This window comes from Micromesistius poutassou (genome assembly GCF_964030765.1).
Source record: "Micromesistius poutassou genome assembly, chromosome: 3".
Taxonomy (NCBI): Eukaryota; Metazoa; Chordata; class Actinopteri; order Gadiformes; family Gadidae; genus Micromesistius; species Micromesistius poutassou.
In genome coordinates this window covers 23,920,574-23,940,572 of record NC_140273.1, presented here as the reverse complement: position 1 = coordinate 23,940,572, position 19,999 = coordinate 23,920,574, and the positions used below count along the sequence as shown (strand labels likewise).

Here is a 19,999-nt window from a genome sequence, read left to right as displayed (position 1 = left end):
AAAGCTACTGTTGCTCCCCCATTTATTCTATTAATGATGATTTAGATATGAAATCTGCTGCAACGTTACCATTCTGATTCAGTGATACGGTACACGGCATGCCTCCTCCTGTCCCCTCTCCTCATCTCCTTGTCTTCTCTCCTCTCTCCTCTATTATTCTCCTCTCCTCTTCGCCTCCTTGTCTCTACTGCTCTCTTTTCCTTGTCTCTCCTCCTCTCCTTACCTTGTCTCCTCACCACTATTCCCACTTCAACTCTTTGCAATACTATCCTTGTCTCCTCTCCTCACCTCATCTACTCACACACTACATTCCTTGTCTCCACATCTAAGTCATTTCAAAGCTTATAGTCACATTGGCAATTCATTAACTGTTAGTGTATGTTATTCAGTTAGTGTAGTGTAATAAATGCTGCAATACCCCCCTGGCTACTCCACTGGTGTCCCATGATGTTCTGGAACGTTCCTCTCACAGCTCAGTGGTCAGCATGTATCTGTAGTTTCCATCTCCACCCACCAGCCTCCATCTCTTTATGTATCTTCTGATCTGTTCATCAGGTGAACCTCTGTGTCTGGTTCATTCTCAATGAGATGTGTTTGTTTTTCCACAGTGCTTCAGGGTAATGGTGACTGGAGAGTAACGGTTGACATCAGCTGCACTTATGAATACCCTAACAGCGTACAGTACCACCCTACCACAGTCATAAGACTGTGGTTTACTAAAGGAGACAACAAGCAGCCAGTTGATCTGCTAAGTGATACAGACTATACAGGTCGTGTTGAATACCACTGTGGACGGATCAGGTGTACCGGGTCCAGATGTCATGGAACATGTACCCTGACAATCAGAGACCTGAGACTGAGTGACTCTGCTGTCTACAAGTTTAGATTCACAACAAACCAACCAGGCGGGGAATATACTGGTGACCCTGGAGTGACGTTATCTGTAACAGGTAAACTATGATGAGTCGGATTACCAATGAGTGTAGTGTGTGTGTGTGTGTGTGTGTGTGTGTGTGTGTGTGTGGGGGGGGGGGGTCTCCAGGTGAAGGTGTCCTTTCTTTACCCTGACAGTCCTACCTATGCACATCTGGAGTGTCACAGTATGTGTGGTCTAGCTGGTGTCCCTCCCTACATCTGGTTCAGGAATGGACAGAATGTAGGACAGGGAGTGGACTACAGGGTCTACACTCAGTCTGGAGACAGCGTCTCATGTGCTGTTGAAGGATACGAACATCTCAGATCTACTTTAGTGTGTAAGTCCACTCCACAGCACACTGACGTGATACCAGATGTCATGGACCTTTAAGGGTACAGAACTACATGTTTCTATGAACCAGTGCAGAGACCGTTCAAAACGAGCCTGTTCAGAAAGGGCTGATTGCTTGTCCTCTCGTATTGCTGCTTGCTGCTTTATTGAGCGTCGCTCCTTTAAAATACTTCACACTCAACACGGCACTTCCTGTGTTCTCAGTAATACGCCCGCCACGTGAAAAGTCGGTCAAATGACATGCAGACATAGAGAGACACTCCTAATTCTTGTTAGACTAACATAACGGTTGTGTATCTAGCATCAACGTAAAGTGACCAAGTGACCTGCTGAACTGCAGAGCCCTGAAGCCTGGCCCGCTGCTGCTGTCTTGTTCAAAGTGTGTTGATATTGAACCTGTGTCCAAATTAGTCAGCACTGCACTTCCTCAGCTCTCAGCAATACACACTCCAAGCGTGAAGTAGATCAGAGGAACGGTCCTAGAGATATAAAGAGGACATACATACATACATACTACTTACATACATACATAGCGTGCATAATTTCCTCGCTTTATCGGTAGATGGACTCAAACTGCCGGTATTAATGATTAATGAATATAATTAATGAAATGTAACTGTTAACAGACGCTCCAAAGACCCCCTCAGTGACCGTGAGTCCCTCTGGTGAAATAGAGGAGGGCAGTAGAGTGACTCTGAGCTGCAGCAGTGATGCCAACCCAGCAGCTAACTACACCTGGTTCAAGGTGAATACAGATCGTTCCTCCAGCGAGACGAAGAAGGGACCACAGCTCGTCTTTCGCTACATCCGGTCTTCAGACTCTGGACCATACTACTGTCTAGCTCAGACTGAGCTAAGGACAACATCTGAGTTGATCTATATAACTGTGAAATGTGAGTAAAAGATATATTTAACATCATATTACAGATGTTATAAAATAAATATATGAATCTTCATCATCATCATCATTAATACTGTCATGGATATAAGTGTGCATGCTGTTGTACATGTTTCTATGTGTCTCCAGATGGGCAGTAGATAATATGTAGTAGTATAAACAATATTCTGTAACATACTGGGATTGCAGTTGCTGCTAAACACGGTTTCATTACTTCAGGAGGAATATTGATCATTTGTGTTCATTACAGACGCTCCAAAGACCCCCTCAGTGACCGTGAGTCCCTCTGGTGAAATAGAGGAGGGCAGTAGAGTGACTCTGAGCTGCAGCAGTGATGCCAACCCAGCAGCTAACTACACCTGGTTCAAGGTGAATACAGATCGTTCCTCCAGCGAGACGAAGAAGGGACCACAGCTCGTCTTTCGCTACATCCGGTCTTCAGACTCTGGACCATACTACTGTCTAGCTCAGACTGAGCTAAGGACAACATCTGAGTTGATCTATATAACTGTGAAATGTGAGTAAAAGATATATTTAACATCATATTACAGATGTTATAAAATAAATATATGAATCTTCATCATCATCATCATTAATACTGTCATGGATATAAGTGTGCATGCTGTTGTACATGTTTCTATGTGTCTCCAGATGGGCAGTAGATAATATGTAGTAGTATAAACAATATTCTGTAACATACTGGGATTGCAGTTGCTGCTAAACACGGTTTCATTACTTCAGGAGGAATATTGATCATTTGTGTTCATTACAGACGCTCCAAAGACCCCCTCAGTGACCGTGAGTCCCTCTGGTGAAATAGAGGAGGGCAGTAGAGTGACTCTGAGCTGCAGCAGTGATGCCAACCCAGCAGCTAACTACACCTGGTTCAAGGTGAATACAGATCGTTCCTCCAGCGAGACGAAGAAGGGACCACAGCTCGTCTTTCGCTACATCCGGTCTTCAGACTCTGGACCATACTACTGTCTAGCTCAGACTGAGCTAAGGACAACATCTGAGTTGATCTATATAACTGTGAAATGTGAGTAAAAGATATATTTAACATCATATTACAGATGTTATAAAATAAATATATGAATCTTCATCATCATCATCATTAATACTGTCATGGATATAAGTGTGCATGCTGTTGTACATGTTTCTATGTGTCTCCAGATGGGCAGTAGATAATATGTAGTAGTATAAACAATATTCTGTAACATACTGGGATTGCAGTTGCTGCTAAACACGGTTTCATTACTTCAGGAGGAATATTGATCATTTGTGTTCATTACAGACGCTCCAAAGACCCCCTCAGTGACCGTGAGTCCCTCTGGTGAAATAGAGGAGGGCAGTACAGTGACTCTGAGCTGCAGCAGTGATGCCAACCCAGCAGCTAAGTACACCTGGTTCAAGGTGAATACAGATCGTTCCTCCAGAGAGATGAAGAAGGGACCACAGCTCTTCTTTCGCTACATCCGGTCTTCAGACTCTGGACAGTATCGCTGTGAAGCTACGAATAAGCTGGGGAAAAAATCTGTCACCAACTCTATTAATGTCAAGTGTGAGTAAAACACAACACAAAATATAATGATCTTAACTGTGTCAACATTAACTATATCTATATAACTGTGAAATGTTAGTACAACATATATTTAACATCATATTACAGATGTTATAAAATAAATATAGGATTCTTGTCCACATTAGTCATTAAGTTCATTGTGCAATAAATCCATGAACTTTCCATTATCATTAATACTGTCATGAATATAATTGTACATGCTGTTGTACATGTTTCTATGTGTCTCCAGATGGGCAGTAGATAATATGTAGTAGTATAAACAATATTCTGTAACATACTGGCATTGCAGTTGCTGCTAAACACGGTTTCATAACTTAAGGTTGGATATTGTTATTTTGTGTTCATTACAGACGCTCCAAAGACCCCCTCAGTGACCGTGAGTCCCTCTGGTGAAATAGAGGAGGGCAGTACAGTGACTCTGAGCTGCAGCAGTGATGCCAACCCAGCAGCTAAGTACACCTGGTTCAAGAACGGCCAACCTCTGCTCTGGAAACCAAATCAACCTCATACCCTCCCCTCAGTCCTCCCTGAAGACAGAGGAACGTACCACTGTCACGCAGAGAACAAATATGGACAACTGAGCTCTAAATCGCTATTCATAGATGTCCAGTGTGAGTTGAAAATCTGATTAATATGTAAAAACCTTTGGTATATCTTGTCTTTAAAATATAGAGCTGGAATTCATGTATTTCTGTATGCCTGTAAAACACTATTACTCATTAAAGTTTAGTATTTATTAGTATAAACATTCTGTAACATACTGGCATTGCAGTTAATGCTAAACACGGTTTCATAACTTCAGGAGGAATATTGCAGATAATAGTAATGCAGACTTGTACTTGCCTAAGTTCAAAACAAACATTGGTAAGTGTACTCTCAAATATAGTGGTGTGGTGAACTGGAATAAATAACCTTTGGAAATTAAGAGCATAGACAACTATCATTGTTTCAGAAAAAAGGTAAAATCCTGGCTCATGGTGAATTTAAACCCCTAGTGACACTAACATGTCTTCCTCCATGTGAGTTGTTGTCTGTTGGTGTTTGTCTATGTATGCACATTGCACTTTAAAGCGGAAAGTAAGGGTTAGGGAAGATTCTTTAATATTGTTAGCCTCTCATAGTCTATTTTTTATGATGTTTAATGTTTTGTTTTATGTGGATATATGTCCTGTCTTGACTTTGTCATGTTTTTTTTCTATCCCTTGGATATGTCTTTATTCCAAATAAAGAAATCTATATTGATCATTTGTGTTCATTACAGACGCTCCAAAGACCCCCTCAGTGGCTGTGAGTCCCTCTGGTGAAATAGAGGAGGGCAGTACAGTGACTCTGAGCTGCAGCAGTGATGCCAACCCAGCAGCTAACTACACCTGGTTCAAGGAACATGAAGACTCAGTAAAAGAATCAGGACAGAACTACACCATCACTGACATCACTTCTAAGCATGGAGGAAACTATAGCTGCCATGCTCGTAATGCAATCGGACTTCATAATTCCACCTTTTTGTTAATTGAAGGTAATTGTTCATTTAAAAATCACACACACACACACACACACACACACACACACACACACACACACACACACACACACACACACACACACACACACACACACACACACACACACACACACACACACACACTAGCCTATTTATGTTGTAGTTTGTATTCAGTGTTTGAAATCAACTGATGTTGCACTGATGACATCATCATCATGGACAACAACAGTAGCTGTGAGAACCATCGTTGTCCTACTGGCCACCATACTACTCCTCGTCTTCCTCTGGATGAGGTGAGATTCTCTCTCTCTTGTCTCACATTCCTTCACTTCTGCTGTTGCTTCTTCATCTCTCTGTTCCCTTCACCAGAAGAAAGAGGGCCTCCGGAAAAGCATGTGGACAGGAAGGAAGGCCAGATACCGTGGAGGAGGTGAGACACAGGAAGCCATTTATTACTAACCCGTCCTTTATTAAGACACACAAAATTTATTCCTTTGTGTACCACTAAATAGTGCACCACCAGCTGTACGCGTAACAGAGTTTGAGAACCAATGGGATAGAGCATCATTTATAGATTTGATGATTGTATCGGGTAAGTGTCAGGTGTTTTAAACATATGCATTACAGATACAAGCTAGGCTAATTCTTTTTGTACGTCAAATCCTATAAGTGCATTATGTGTGTCATAAAGACTTCCTCAAAAGTGTGATTTATTAACATATAAAGAGAGCAGGATTGGTCAGATTAACTCAATTGTGACAATGTAGATATAGCATGGGCTATCTTCAAATATTTTTTTATCAGTTCTTGATAAACCTATGATACAAAATGATTAAACAGCAGACAGCTACATGGATTACAAGTGATATTTAGACATTTAACAATTTTGCAAGATTATGATCAGGAAAGAACCTTAGAAATCAGGTAAGCTAAAACAAAGCTTGCTTTTATAAAGATGCAGTTAATCAACATTTTTGTCAGCCCCGAAGATTATGGAAAGTGTTGAAGCAAATGAGCTTCAAGATGATCTATTAAAACAAAGATAAAATCTATAAACCTCAGTTTAAACACTGATTGTATTTTGTCTCACATCATAACAAAGGTGGCACTTCAACTTTATTCATTACTGTGGCTTTGTTTTTGTCTCAGAGTTTCCTTTTAGCTCTGGGAGTTTGGATGAGGACAGCAGGACAGCACAGGAAGAACAGATTATCTGTCTACAGTCTGATTCAAGAAGGCACAGACACTTGTCTCACTCACCTTGTTTAGTATGATATGAAGATGGCAGGCAATAGAATCAATCACACTGGAATGGTCCTGTTCAATCAACTGAAGGCTTTTGATACAGTACACAACACCACTTTGTTAACGAACATAAAATGTTCAGGGCAAAGGAACACATCAATAGTATAGAGAAATAGAGAATAGAGAGGTTAAAATGGTATTTGACAGATAGATGATTATAGTGGCCCTCTTTGCCAAGATTAGAGGCCACTATAGGAGCGGGGTAAACGACGCGCAATCCAAAATCATAGTAAAGCAATCGCTGAATCAAAGTTTAAACAAAAGTGCTTCATTAAATAAAGCTTCAAACAAAAATGATTCATCTTAATGATAATTCTTTAAACAAACATTTGCGGTCAAAAAACTGTCCCGCTTCCCCGTCTCACTCTCCTTTGTGTCACATTCCCGCAGGTGTATTAAATCCCTTCATTAGAAAATGAAATAATAGAACTGACCTACAGGGGGAGCAAGACAGAGTACAAACTAAACCAAAGATACCAAAGATATCAATTATTTAACCAAAGATATCAATTATTATTATTTCCATTCCATTCTTCTATTCTATTTGCATTATGGGTCCAACAATGATGGTGGGCCAGGTGATGGTGGTAGATAGTAACCCTCAGTGGTGTGGTCTACGTGATACGCAGGTATACGCCGTATACCCATTAAGAAAGCTCCAGCATTTCCGTATGCCCACTTAGAAATGTGCAATGACACGTATCAATTTCGATAGTGGCGGAAATTCTGTTAATTTTATGAATGAAAGTATGACAGTTCTGTCACAGAACGTACATACTTTCATTCATAAATTCAACCTGTGTGCTGTCAACCTCAGCTTGACCAATATATCATGAATCAACTCTCCTTACTACTGGCGTGCAGGTTTAAGTGACAAGTCTGATGGCCCTCCCTCGCCCCTAATTACTATTGGACAGGCTATTGTTTTTACTATAGACTATTGTTTTTAGCATTTAGCTTCTACCGGGAGTACACCCGGATATGTAGCATTAGCAAGCACCTAGCTTCTAGGCATATAAACGGTGGTCCCCACAGACAAACGCCCAATATATAGAACAATCATATTTCCAATCAATCATTTTAGCGCACGTGGAACAAGAAATAAACCTTAAGCTTGACATTGTGTTTCTAGTTTAAATATTGACATTGTACTCTGCGACGTCCACAATGGTTAGCTTTGTGATAGCCACGCTTGTGGCGGATTCCAAGTGTCATAGAGTGTCATTGATAATAACAATAATACGTCTTAGAACAGTTGCTGATTTATTTTTATAGTTTTTTAGTTTTTTTAGTTTTATTTATCTTAATTTATTATTTAAGTATTTTTGTATGGGAAACATAGCCTACATGTTTTTATTTAGTATTTTCGCATTTATTGTTTCTTATATAGGGTATTTTATTTTATTGAGTTGTAATTGTTTGACAAATTACCAACTCTTTTTCTTGTCTCTAAAACTCAGTGTTTATATAGCCAACAAGTATTTATTTATTGATTCTTTATCGATTATTTGATGCTAGTGCCTAATGGTGATTTTAATTTGACTGTTTAATGTCCTAGAAACTGATGACAATATCGAGTGTTGAATAATCTCAATGACTTGTGGTGGTTGTAGGCTACTGTATGCGACAGTGAGTGTGGTGGTGGTAGGATGGGTGTGGAAGAGGCTAGGAGAGGATCACAGTATACCCACTACAAAAAACTAGACTACACCACTGGTAACCCTATCAGTGGCCAGAGAGTTGACTTGTGCGGTCCCCCAGGGATAAATCCTTGGCCCTGTTTTATTTTTGATATGTCAATGATATGATAGGGGCAGTTGAGTGCAAGGTGATTCGTTATGTGGAAGCCTTACTGGTAACAGGTGGATTCAGTAGGATTCAGGACACACTGGAAGGAAGAAGGAACTGGCCTCTACAGCTGTCTCTACATCTGGGTACAACAGAATCCATTTAGTTTGGCCTGAAGCACAAGTTAAAGAAACTTGCAAGAGTAGGATCCTGGTAGAAGTAGTATCACATCCAAACCTAATGTCCCTTATCTAAAATCAACACATTATTATCTGGTGACCTGGTTACCATTCTTCTGCTGCCACTCTCAATCATTTCATTTCAGCGTTAGAGAACTGTTGCTTATAGCCTTTATTCAGTGCCATAAGCCTGGTGCACTGGTTTATCACAAAAACTAATGGAATGCATCTTATGCAAAACAATGTAATCAGATACTCTTTAATGCCTCCCCAAGAACACATATAGGACTCCAGGAGTTTAAACAGGCCAGTCTCCTCCTGTGGACCAGCTGAAGCTAAACCATATGTATGATATTATTAATATAACAGCTCCTGGTTATTTGCTGTGCCAGTGATGTTTGCTATAAGGGTGAGATCTAGGGTGAGAACTACGGTGACATCTGGAGGAAAAACTGGATCTGATGAGACTGCTGCCAGTGAACAGAATGAGGGGACGGCTATGTCAAATTATAGATGTCTAATCTTGTTTTAAAGAAGCAAATGAAGAAGGTGTTGAAAGATGGACCTGGCAGGAAGGACTTGAAGTGAGGCCTAGAGAAGCCAGCATGGTGGGACCACTAGTCCCCACCAAGGTTCTCTCCATGTCTTCAGGAAGTGTAAAGTGTTCTTTAAATGTTCTCTTCTGTCCTCACTCTCCATCAGCTACTTCCTGTTCCTGTGTATGAAAACGTCTCAGCTCTGACCAATCGTTTGGCTCCTGCAGCACAGAGAGAACCAATAGAAGAGCAGGATGACCTTCACCATGCCAGCATCCACACCTCTCTCTCAGAGAACCAGGAAGTGACTCGCTGGTTGGCTGGCTCCCTTGTCCAATCAGAAGAGACAGATGAGGTCCTTTACTCTGTGGTCAAAATAGATCAAATGGTTTAGGACTTAATCAACCCAATGGATCTGCTTTACAGGGAGACTGACGTTCATATCTCCTCTGTCTTCTTTCAGGGACCAGGACCAGACGGAGATGGGAGGAGAGTTGTCAGCACCGTCAAATCAACACCCCAGAGTGTGAACCAGTAGCGGCAGCAGGATTTAAATAGTGGGACTGAGTTTAGTGACTCAGTTGTGTGTGTTGTTTAGTGACAGTTGAAGCAGGACAATACGCTGGCTGATTGTTTGCTGCATATCCTACGGCACTTAGGTTCCTGTGCTGTACAATGCTGTTTCTACTTCTCTATCATTAATATGGGATCTTTGCATTTTATTAATTGTATTTTTTGAGTGTGGTTATCCTGTGATGGTCATTTCCATTAATGCGATATATTAATCAATTGATGACATGAATATGAAAGTAACCAATCACATCGGAGCTTCAAGAGGTAATCTTACATTATCAATAAAAACACTGACTTCCATGTCTCATTCTGATAAATTATGATTTCAGCTGATTTGCTGTGTTGTCTCCATCTATGGTCACTTTTGCCTGAGGCAGGCCTGGTCATAACATGTACTTCTACATTAAGTTGGGTTTTCAATAGGTATGCAAAAATAAACAAACAAAAAATAAAACGTTCATCACTTCTTCATAACACTGTTCTCTAGAATTGTCCTGTCCCACATCCAGGGGACAGCAATATGAGAGGTAAGACACAAGTAACCAGCCTAGACCAAAGGGGAACTATGAAACACTATGATGCACGTAGTATAACATGTTGGTGAATGTTCTCTAGACACATTAGTTCCCAGGTTTCATGATAATTCTAATGCTTTCTCTTTGTTTGTTCTTTCCATTTATTTTGTTCAGCTAACTGCGTGATGAACTGGAACCGCAGACGATGTTGTAGTTTCTTAACTTTATTCCATTGCTCAACATATATTGCGTAACTATATATAACTGGCCGGCTGGATAGCTAGCTTGCCCCACAGGCGCTTATGAAGCTTCTCCACTCTGAAAACGTTGACATTTTCAATTCACCACCAATTTGTTATTTATCCTGAAGAATGTGGAGGGAGAGAGAGGGTGGGAGGGAAGGAGGTAGGGAGGGAGGGAGGGAGGATTTTGGGGATGCTTTACTGTATGATTGTCTGATAAAAAAATTAATAAAATAATAATAATCATCACTTCAAAGATGAACACATGAGTGATGTCTCAAGTTCTGCTGCCCCGCATCCTGGGGACAGCCACCCTATGAGAAGTAACACTCACAAGTAACCAGACTAGACTTTAGGGGGTGAAGAGGAAGGAAGTCTTGAGCAGAAGGACCGAAGATTAATAAAGAGATTAAAAAAATTGCAGAACACATGACAGCGCTTTAACTATTCATTGTGGTCTAAAAAGGTGATTCTCTGATAGGCCCAGTAGTTACCAGGCTTCTGGTCATTATTCTGCTAATCATGGTGTGAAGAGGAAGGAAGTCTTTCAATGTTGTACGGTTTATTTTCAGCTAAGTGCATGAACTGGAACCACAGACTAGATGTCAGACCAGCTTCCTCCTCTACAGTAACTTTTAACTTTTATTATTCTATGGTTAATGAATCTAATTCATTGAGTTTGCTTGTATGCACTTTTTAATTGTATTTTTACCTGCAGGTGTGTTTAAATATCTCCAAGAACAACAGAGTGAGAGAGGAGAGGACTCACTATGGATTTAAGATCAGCAGCAAGAGGATTTCTAGTTCTCCTTCTGTCAGTACCAGGTTGGTTTATTTACATTTTAACTGTTTCAATAACATGACAACCAAGCAACTGGAACGAGGAGAGGGTGAAACCACAGCAGGTTTAAGATAGAATAATAGAACATTAAAGAATCACCCTCTAGAACGCTGTGTTTGGTTAAACAGACCACTAGAATAGAGAACGGTCCACTTTATATATTTCATTTATGGTTCATAAGGCATTGAACAATTCTACTTCACTGCAAGTTGTATACAGCCTCTTGTAGTTAAAGTGCTGGTTTTAAGATAACCCTTTTGAGATATGTTGGCCATTTCCTGTTTGTTAGACAATCCTGAACTATTCACATCATCGAAGGGTTAATTCAGTTACTTTTATACTTTTAGAAAAAACATAAATGTCAAAAGCTACTGTTGCTCCCCCATTTATTCTATTAATGATGATTTAGACATGAAATCTGCTGCAACGTTACCATTCTGATTCAGTGATACGGTACACGGCATGCCTCCTCCTGTCCCCTCTCCTCATCTCCTTGTCTTCTCTCCTCTCTCCTGTTCTCCTCTATTATTCTCCTCTCCTCTTCGCCTCCTTGTCTCTACTGCTCTCTTTTCCTTGTCTCTACTCCTCTCCTTACCTTGTCTCCTCACCACTATTCCCACTTCAACTCTTTGTGTGCAATCCTATCCTTGTCTCCTCTCCTCACCTCATCTACTCACACACTACATTCCTTGTCTCCACATCTAAGTCATTTCAAAGCTTATAGTCACATTGGCAATTCATTAACTGTTAGTGTATGTTATTCAGTTAGTGTAGTGTAATAAATGCTGCAATACCCCCCTGGCTACTCCACTGGTGTCCCATGATGTTCTGGAACGTTCCTCTCACAGCTCAGTGGTCAGCATGTATCTGTAGTTTCCTTCTCCACCCACCAGCCTCCATCTCTTTATGTATCTTCTGATCTGTTCATTCTCAATGAGATGTGTTTGTTTTTCCACAGTGCTTCAGGGTAATGGTGACTGGAGAGTTACTTACTCACCTAGTAATGTCTGCGCTTTAAGAGGAGCAACGGTTGACATCATCTGCACTTATGATTACCCTAACAGCGTACAGTACCACCCTACCACAGTCATAAGACCGTGGTTTACTAAAGGAGACAACAAGCAGCCAGTTGATCTGCTAAGTGATACAGACTATACAGGTCGTATTGAATACCACTGTGGACGGATCAGTTGTACCAGGTCCAGATGTCATGGAACATGTACCCTGAGAATCAGAGACCTGAGACTGAGTGACTCTGCTGTCTACAAGTTTAGGTTCACAACAAACCAACCAGGTGGGGAATATACTGGTGATCCTGGAGTGACGTTATCTGTAACAGGTAAACTATGATGAGTTGGATTACCAATGGGTGTAGTGTGTGTGTGGGTGTGTTGACATTGTGTGTGTGTGTGTGTGGGGGGGGGGGGGGGTTATTGAAGGTTTGTGTTATATGTTATCTTCAATATTTAGAATAATTGTGTGTAAATTGTTCTCACTCCCAGATCTCCAGGTGAAGGTGTCCTTTCTTTACCCTGACAGTCCTACCTATGCACATCTGGAGTGTCACAGTATGTGTGGTCTAGCTGGTGTCCCTCCCTACATCTGGTTCAGGAATGGACAGAATGTAGGACAGAGAGTGGACTACAGGGTCTTCACTCAGTCTGGAGACAGCGTCTCATGTGCTGTTGAAGGATACGAACATCTCAGATCTACTTTAGTGTGTAAGTCCACTCCACAGCACACTGACGTGATACCAGATGTCATGGACCTTTAAGGGTACAGAACTACATGTTTCTATGAACCAGTGCAGAGGCCGTTCAAAACGAGCCTGTTCAGAAAGGGCTGATTGCTTGTCCTCTCGTATTGCTGCTTGCTGCTTTATTGAGCGTCGCTCCTTTAAAATACTTCACACTCAACACGGCACTTCCTGTGTTCTCAGTAATACGCCCGCCACGTGAAAAGTCGGTCAAATGACATGCAGACATAGAGAGACACTCCTAATTCTTGTTAGACTAACATAACGGTTGTGTATCTAGCATCAACGTAAAGTGACCAAGTGACCTGCTGAACTGCAGAGCCCTGAAGCCTGGCCCGCTGCTGCTGTCTTGTTCAAAGTGTGTTGATATTGAACCTGTGTCCAAATTAGTCAGCACTGCACTTCCTCAGCTCTCAGCAATACACACTCCAAGCGTGAAGTAGATCAGAGGAACGGTCCTAGAGATATAAAGAGGACATACATACATACATACTACTTACATACATACATAGCGTGCATAATTTCCTCGCTTTATCGGTAGATGGTCTCAAACTGCCGGTATTAATGATTAATGAATATAATTAATGAAATGTAACTGTTAACAGACGCTCCAAAGACCCCCTCAGTGACCGTGAGTCCCTCTGGTGAAATAGAGGAGGGCAGTACAGTGACTCTGAGCTGCAGCAGTGATGCCAACCCAGCAGCTAAGTACACCTGGTTCAAGGTGAATACAGATCGTTCCTCCAGCGAGATGAACCAGGGACCACAGCTCTTCTTTCGCTACATCCGGTCTTCAGACTCTGGACAGTATCGCTGTGAAGCTACGAATAAGCTGGGGAAAAAATCTGTCACCAACTCTATTAATGTCAAGTGTGAGTAAAACACAACACAAAATATAATGATCTTAACTGTGTCAACATTAACTATATCTATATAACTGTGAAATGTTAGTACAACATATATTTAACATCATATTACAGATGTTATAAAATAAATATAGGATACTTGTCCACATTAGTCATTAAGTTCATTGTGCAATAAATCCATGAACTTTCCATTATCATTAATACTGTCATGAATATAATTGTACATGCTGTTGTACATGTTTCTATGTGTCTCCAGATGGGCAGTAGATAATATGTAGTAGTATAAACAATATTCTGTAACATACTGGCATTGCAGTTGCTGCTAAACACGGTTTCATAACTTAAGGTTGGATATTGTTATTTTGTGTTCATTACAGACGCTCCAAAGATCCCCTCAGTGACCGTGAGTCCCTCTGGTGAAATAGAGGAGGGCAGTACAGTGACTCTGAGCTGCAGCAGTGATGCCAACCCAGCAGCTAACTACACCTGGTTCAAGGAACATGAAGACTCAGTAAAAGAATCAGGACAGAACTACACCATCACTGACATCACTTCTAAGCATGGAGGAAACTATAGCTGCCATGCTCGTAATGCAATCGGACTTCATAAGTCCATCTTTTTGTTAATTGAAGGTAATTGTTCATTTAAAAATCACACACACACACACACACACACCTTCCTCAGTCACAGCCACACAGTTAAACATTAGCCTATTTATGTTGTAGTTTGTATTCAGTGTCTGAAATCAACTGATGTTGCACTGATGACATCATCATCATGGACAACAACAGTAGCTGTGAGAACCATCGTTGTCCTACTGGCCACCATACTCCTCCTCGTCTTCCTCTGGATGAGGTGAGATTCTCTCTTGTCTCACATTCCTTCACTTCTGCTGTTGCTTCTTCATCTCTCTGTTCTCTTCACCAGAAGAAAGAGGGCCTCCGGAAAAGCATGTGGACAGGGAGGAAGGCCAGATACCGTGGAGGAGGTGAGACACAGGAAGCCATTTATTACTAACCCGTCCTTTATTAAGACACACAAAATTAATTCCTTTGTGTACCACTAAATAGTGCACCACCAGCTGTACGCGTAACAGAGTTTGAGAACCAATGGGATAGAGCATCATTTATAGATTTGATGATTGTATCGGGTAAGTGTCAGGTGTTTTAAACATATGCATTAGAGATACAAGCTAGGCTAATTATTTTTGTACGTCAAATCCTATAAGTGCATTATGTGTGTCATAAAGACTTCCTCAAAAGTGTGATTTATTAACATATAAAGAGAGCAGGATTGGTCAGATGAACTCAATTGTGACAATGTAGATACAGCATGAGCTATCTTCAAATATTTTTTTTATCAGTTCTTGATAAACCTATGATACAAAATGATTAACCAGCAGACAGCTACATGGATTACCAGTGATATTTAGACATTTAACAATTTTGCAAGATTATGATCAGGAAAGAACCTTAGAAATCAGGTAAGCTAAAACAAAGCTTGCTTTTATAAAGATGCAGTTAATCAACATTTTTGTCAGCCCCGAAGATTATGGAAAGTGTTGAAGCAAATGAGCTTCAAGATGATCTATTAAAACAAAGATAAAATCTATAAACCTCAGTTTAAACACTGATTGTATTTTGTCTCACATCATAACAAAGGTGGCACTTCAACTTTATTCATTACTGTGGCTTTGTTTTTGTCTCAGAGTTTCCTTTTAGCTCTGGGAGTTTGGATGAGGACAGCAAGACAGCACAGGAAGAACAGATTATCTGTCTACAGTCTGATTCAAGAAGGCACAGACACTTGTCTCACTCACCTTGTTTAGTATGATATGAAGATGGCAGGCAATAGAATCAATCACACTGGAATGGTCCTGTTCAATCAACTGAAGGCTTTTGATACAGTACACAACACCACTTTGTTAACGAACATAAAATGTTCAAATGTGCAAAGGAACACATCAATAGTATAGATAATAGAGAGGTTAAAATGGTATTTGACAGATAGATGATTATAGTGGCCCTCTTTGCCAAGATTAGAGGCCACTATAGGAGCGGGGTAAACGACGCGCAATCCTAAATCATAGTAAAGCAATCGCTGAATCAAAGTTTAAACAAAAGTGCTTTATTAAATAAAGCTTCAAACAAAAATGATTCATCTTAATGATAATTCTTTAAACAAACATTTGCGGTCAAAAAACTGTCCCACTTCCCCGTCTCACTCTCCTTTGTGTCACATTCCCGCAGGTGTATGAAATCCCTTCATTAGATGATTAAATGAAATAATAGAACTGACCTACAGGGGGAGCCAGACAGAGTACAAACTAAACCAAAGATATCAATTATTTAACCAAAGATATCAATTATTATTATTTCCATTCCATTCTTCTATTCTATTTGCATTATGGGTCCAACAATGATGGTGGGCCAGGTGATGGTGGTAGATAGTAACCCTCAGTGGTGTGGTCTAAGTGATACGCAGGTGTATATATATATATATATATATATATATATATATATATATATATATATATATATATATATATGTATATATACACAGGTATACGCCGTATACCCATTAAGAAAGCTCCAGCATGTCCGTATGCCCACTTAGAAATGTGCAATGACACGTATCAATTTCGATAGTGGCGGAAATTCTGTTAATTTTATGAATGAAAGTATGACAGTTCTGTCACAGAACGTACATACTTTCATTCATAAATTCAACCTGTGCGCTGTCAACCTCAGCTCGACTAATATATCATGAATCAACTCTCCTTACTACTGGCGTGCAGGTTTGAGTGACAAGTCTGATGGCCCTCCCTCGCCCATAATTACTATTGGACAGGCTATTGTTTTTACTATAGACTATTGTTTTTAGCATTTAGCTTCTACCGGGAGTACACCCGGATATGTAGCATTAGCAAGCACCTAGCTTCTAGGCATATAAACGGTGGTCCCCACAGACAAACGCCCAATATATAGAACAATCATATTTCCAATCAATCATTTTAGCGCACGTGGAACAAGAAATAAACCTTTAAGCTTGACATTGTGTTTCTAGTTTAAATATTGACATTGTACTCTGCGACGTCCACAATGGTTAGCTTTGTGATAGCCACGCTTGTGGCGGATTCCAAGTGTCATAGTGTGTCATTGATAATAACAATAATACGTCTTAGAACAGTTGCTGATTTATTATTATAGTTTTTTTTAATTTTTTTTTTATTTATCTTAATTTATTATTTAAGTATTTTTGTATGGGAAACATAGCCTACATGTTTTTATTTAGTATTTTCGCATTTATTGTTTCTTATATAGGGTATTTTATTTTATTGAGTTGTAATTGTTTGACAAATCACCAACTCTTGTTCTTGTCTCTAAAACTCAGTGTTTATATAGCCAACAAGTATTTATTTATTGATTCTTTATCGATTATTTGATGCTAGTGCCTAATGGTGATTTTAATTTGACTGTTTAATGTCCTAGAAACTGATGACAATATTGAGTGTTGAATAATCTCAATGACTTATGGTGGTTGTAGGCTACTGTATGCGACAGTGAGTGTGGTGGTGGTAGGACGGGTGTGGAAGAGGCTAGGAGAGGATCACAGTATACCCACTACAAAAAACTAGACTACACCACTGGTAACCCTATCAGTGGCCAGAGAGTTGACTTGTGCGGTCCCCCAGGGATAAATCCTTGGCCCTGTTTTATTTTTGATATGTCAATGATATGATAGGGGCAGTTGAGTGCAAGGTGATTCGTTATGTGGAAGCCTTACTGGTAACAGGTGGATTCAGTAGGATTCAGGACACACTGGAAGGAAGAAGGAACTGGCCTCTACAGCTGTCTCTACATCTGGGTACAACAGAATCCATTTAGTTTGGCCTGAAGCACAAGTTAAAGAAACTTGCAAGAGTAGGATCCTGGTAGAAGTAGTATCACATCCAAACCTAATGTCCCTTATCTAAAATCAACACATTATTATCTGGTGACCTGGTTACCATTCTTCTGCTGCCACTCTCAATTATTTAATTTCAGAGTTAGAGAACTGTTGCTTATAGCCTTTATTCAGTGCCATAAGCCTGGTGCACTGGTTTATCACAAAAACTAATGGAATGCATCTTATGCAAAACAATGTAATCAGATACTCTTTAATGCCTCCCCAAGAACACATATAGGACTCCAGGAGTTTAAACAGGCCAGTCTCCTCCTGTGGACCAGCTGAAGCTAAACCATATGTATGATATTATTAATATAACAGCTCCTGGTTATTTGCTGTGCCAGTGATGTTTGCTATAAGGGTGAGATCTAGGGTGAGAACTACGGTGACATCTGGAGGAAAAACTGGATCTGATGAGACTGCTGCCAGTGAACAGAATGAGGGGACGGCTATGTCAAATTATAGATGTCTAATCTTGTTTTAAAGAAGCAAATGAAGAAGGTGTTGAAAGATGGACCTTGCAGGAAGGACTTGAAGTGAGGCCTAGAGAAGCCAGCATGGTGGGACCACTAGTCCCCACCAAGGTTCTCTCCATGTCTTCAGGAAGTGTAAAGTGTTCTTTAAATGTTCTCTTCTGTCCTCACTCTCCATCAGCTACTTCCTGTTCCTGTGTATGAAAACGTCTCAGCTCTGACCAATCGTTTGGCTCCTGCAGCACAGAGAGAACCAATAGAAGAGCAGGATGACCTTCACCATGCCAGCATCCACACCTCTCTCTCAGAGAACCAGGAAGTGACTCGCTGGTTGGCTGGCTCCCTTGTCCAATCAGAAGAGACCGATGAGGTCCTTTACTCTGTGGTCAAAATATGTTTAGGACTTAATCAACTCAATGGATCTGCTTTACAGGGAGACTGACGTTCATATCTCCTCTGTCTTCTTTCAGGGACCAGGACCAGACGGAGATGGGAGGAGAGTTGTCAGCACCGTCAAATCAACACCCCAGAGTGTGAACCAGTAGCGGCAGCAGGATTTAAATAGTGGGACTGAGTTTAGTGACTCAGTTGTGTGTGTTGTTTAGTGACAGTTGAAGCAGGACAATACGCTGGCTGATTGTTTGCTGCATATCCTACGGCGCTTAGGTTCCTGTGCTGTACAATGCTGTTTCTACTTCTCTATCATTAATATAGGATCTTTGCATTTTATTAATTGTATTTTTTGAGTGTGGTTATCCTGTGATGGTCATTACCATTAATGCGATATATTAATCAATTGATGACATGAATATGAAAGTAACCAATCACATCGGAGCTTCAAGAGGTAATCTTACGTGATGCTTACATTATCAATAAAAACACTGACTTCCATGTCTCATTCTGATAAATTATGATTTCAGCTGATTTGCTGTGTTGTCTCCATCTATGGTCACTTTTGCCTGAGGCAGGCCTGGTCATTACACACACTTCTACATTAAGTTGGGTTTTCAATAGGTATGCAAAAATATACAAAAAAATGTAATAAAAAATAAAACGTTCGTCACTTCTTCACAACACTGTTCTCTAGAATTGTCCTGTCCCGCATCCTGGGGACAGCAATATGAGAGGTAAGACACAAGTAACCAGCCTAGACCAAAGGGGAACTATGAAACACTATGGTGCACGTAGTATAACCATAACATGTTGTTGAATGTTCTCTAGACACATTAGTTCCCAGGCTTCATGATAATTCTAATGCTTTCTCTTTGTTTGTTCTTTCCATTTATTTTGTTCAGCTAACTGCATGATGAACTGGAACCGCAGACGATGTTGTAGTTTCTTAACTTTATTCCATTGCTCAACATATATTGCGTGACTATATAAAACTGGCCGGCTGGATAGCTAGCTTGCCCCATAGGCGTTTATGGCGCTTCTCCACTCCGAAAACGTTGACGTACATTTTCAATTCACCACCAATTTGTTATTTATCCTGAAGAATGTGGAGGGAGAGAGAGGGTGGGAGGGAAGGAGGTAGGGAGGGAGGATTTTGGGGATGCTTACTGTATGATTGTCTGATTAAAAAATTAATAAAATAATAATAATAATCACTTCAAAGATGAACACATTAGTGATGTCTCAAGTTCTGCTGCCCCGCATCCTGGGGACAGCCACCCTATGAGAAGTAACACTCACAAGTAACCAGACTAGACTTTAGGGGGTGAAGAGGAAG

At 40.5% G+C, this 19,999-nt stretch overlaps 2 protein-coding genes across 3 annotated transcripts; both read left to right on the top strand.

Annotated features, from left to right (window-relative positions):
• Positions 1-821: 821 nt before the first annotated feature.
• LOC311341165 (cell adhesion molecule CEACAM6-like) lies at positions 822-9,608 on the top strand (the record flags this gene model as incomplete). The annotated part of the gene is made up of 8 exons (XM_084466054.1): positions 822-830; positions 1,043-1,253; positions 4,098-4,358; positions 5,009-5,263; positions 5,448-5,541; positions 5,618-5,678; positions 9,223-9,411; positions 9,520-9,608. 8 exons carry the CDS (start codon positions 822-824, stop codon positions 9,592-9,594), a joined length of 1,155 nt encoding a protein of 384 aa, XP_084322180.1. The 3' UTR covers positions 9,595-9,608.
• A 1,321-nt stretch (positions 9,609-10,929) lies between these two features.
• Positions 10,930-18,919, top strand: LOC311340781 (cell adhesion molecule CEACAM6-like). Of its 2 annotated transcripts, XM_084465662.1 has the most exons (10): positions 10,930-11,014; positions 11,105-11,211; positions 12,186-12,566; positions 12,730-12,948; positions 13,589-13,855; positions 14,227-14,481; positions 14,575-14,704; positions 14,777-14,837; positions 18,452-18,640; positions 18,741-18,919. In XM_084465662.1, the coding sequence occupies exons 2-10, from the start codon at positions 11,157-11,159 to the stop codon at positions 18,813-18,815; spliced, it is 1,632 nt and encodes a 543-aa protein (XP_084321788.1). In that variant the 5' UTR covers positions 10,930-11,014; positions 11,105-11,156; the 3' UTR covers positions 18,816-18,919. The 2 variants fall into 2 exon arrangements, with proteins under 2 accessions (XP_084321788.1, XP_084321789.1); XM_084465663.1 differs by lacking the exon at positions 12,186-12,566 and having other exon boundaries at positions 10,997-11,014; positions 12,767-12,948.
• Positions 18,920-19,999: the final 1,080 nt, after the last annotated feature.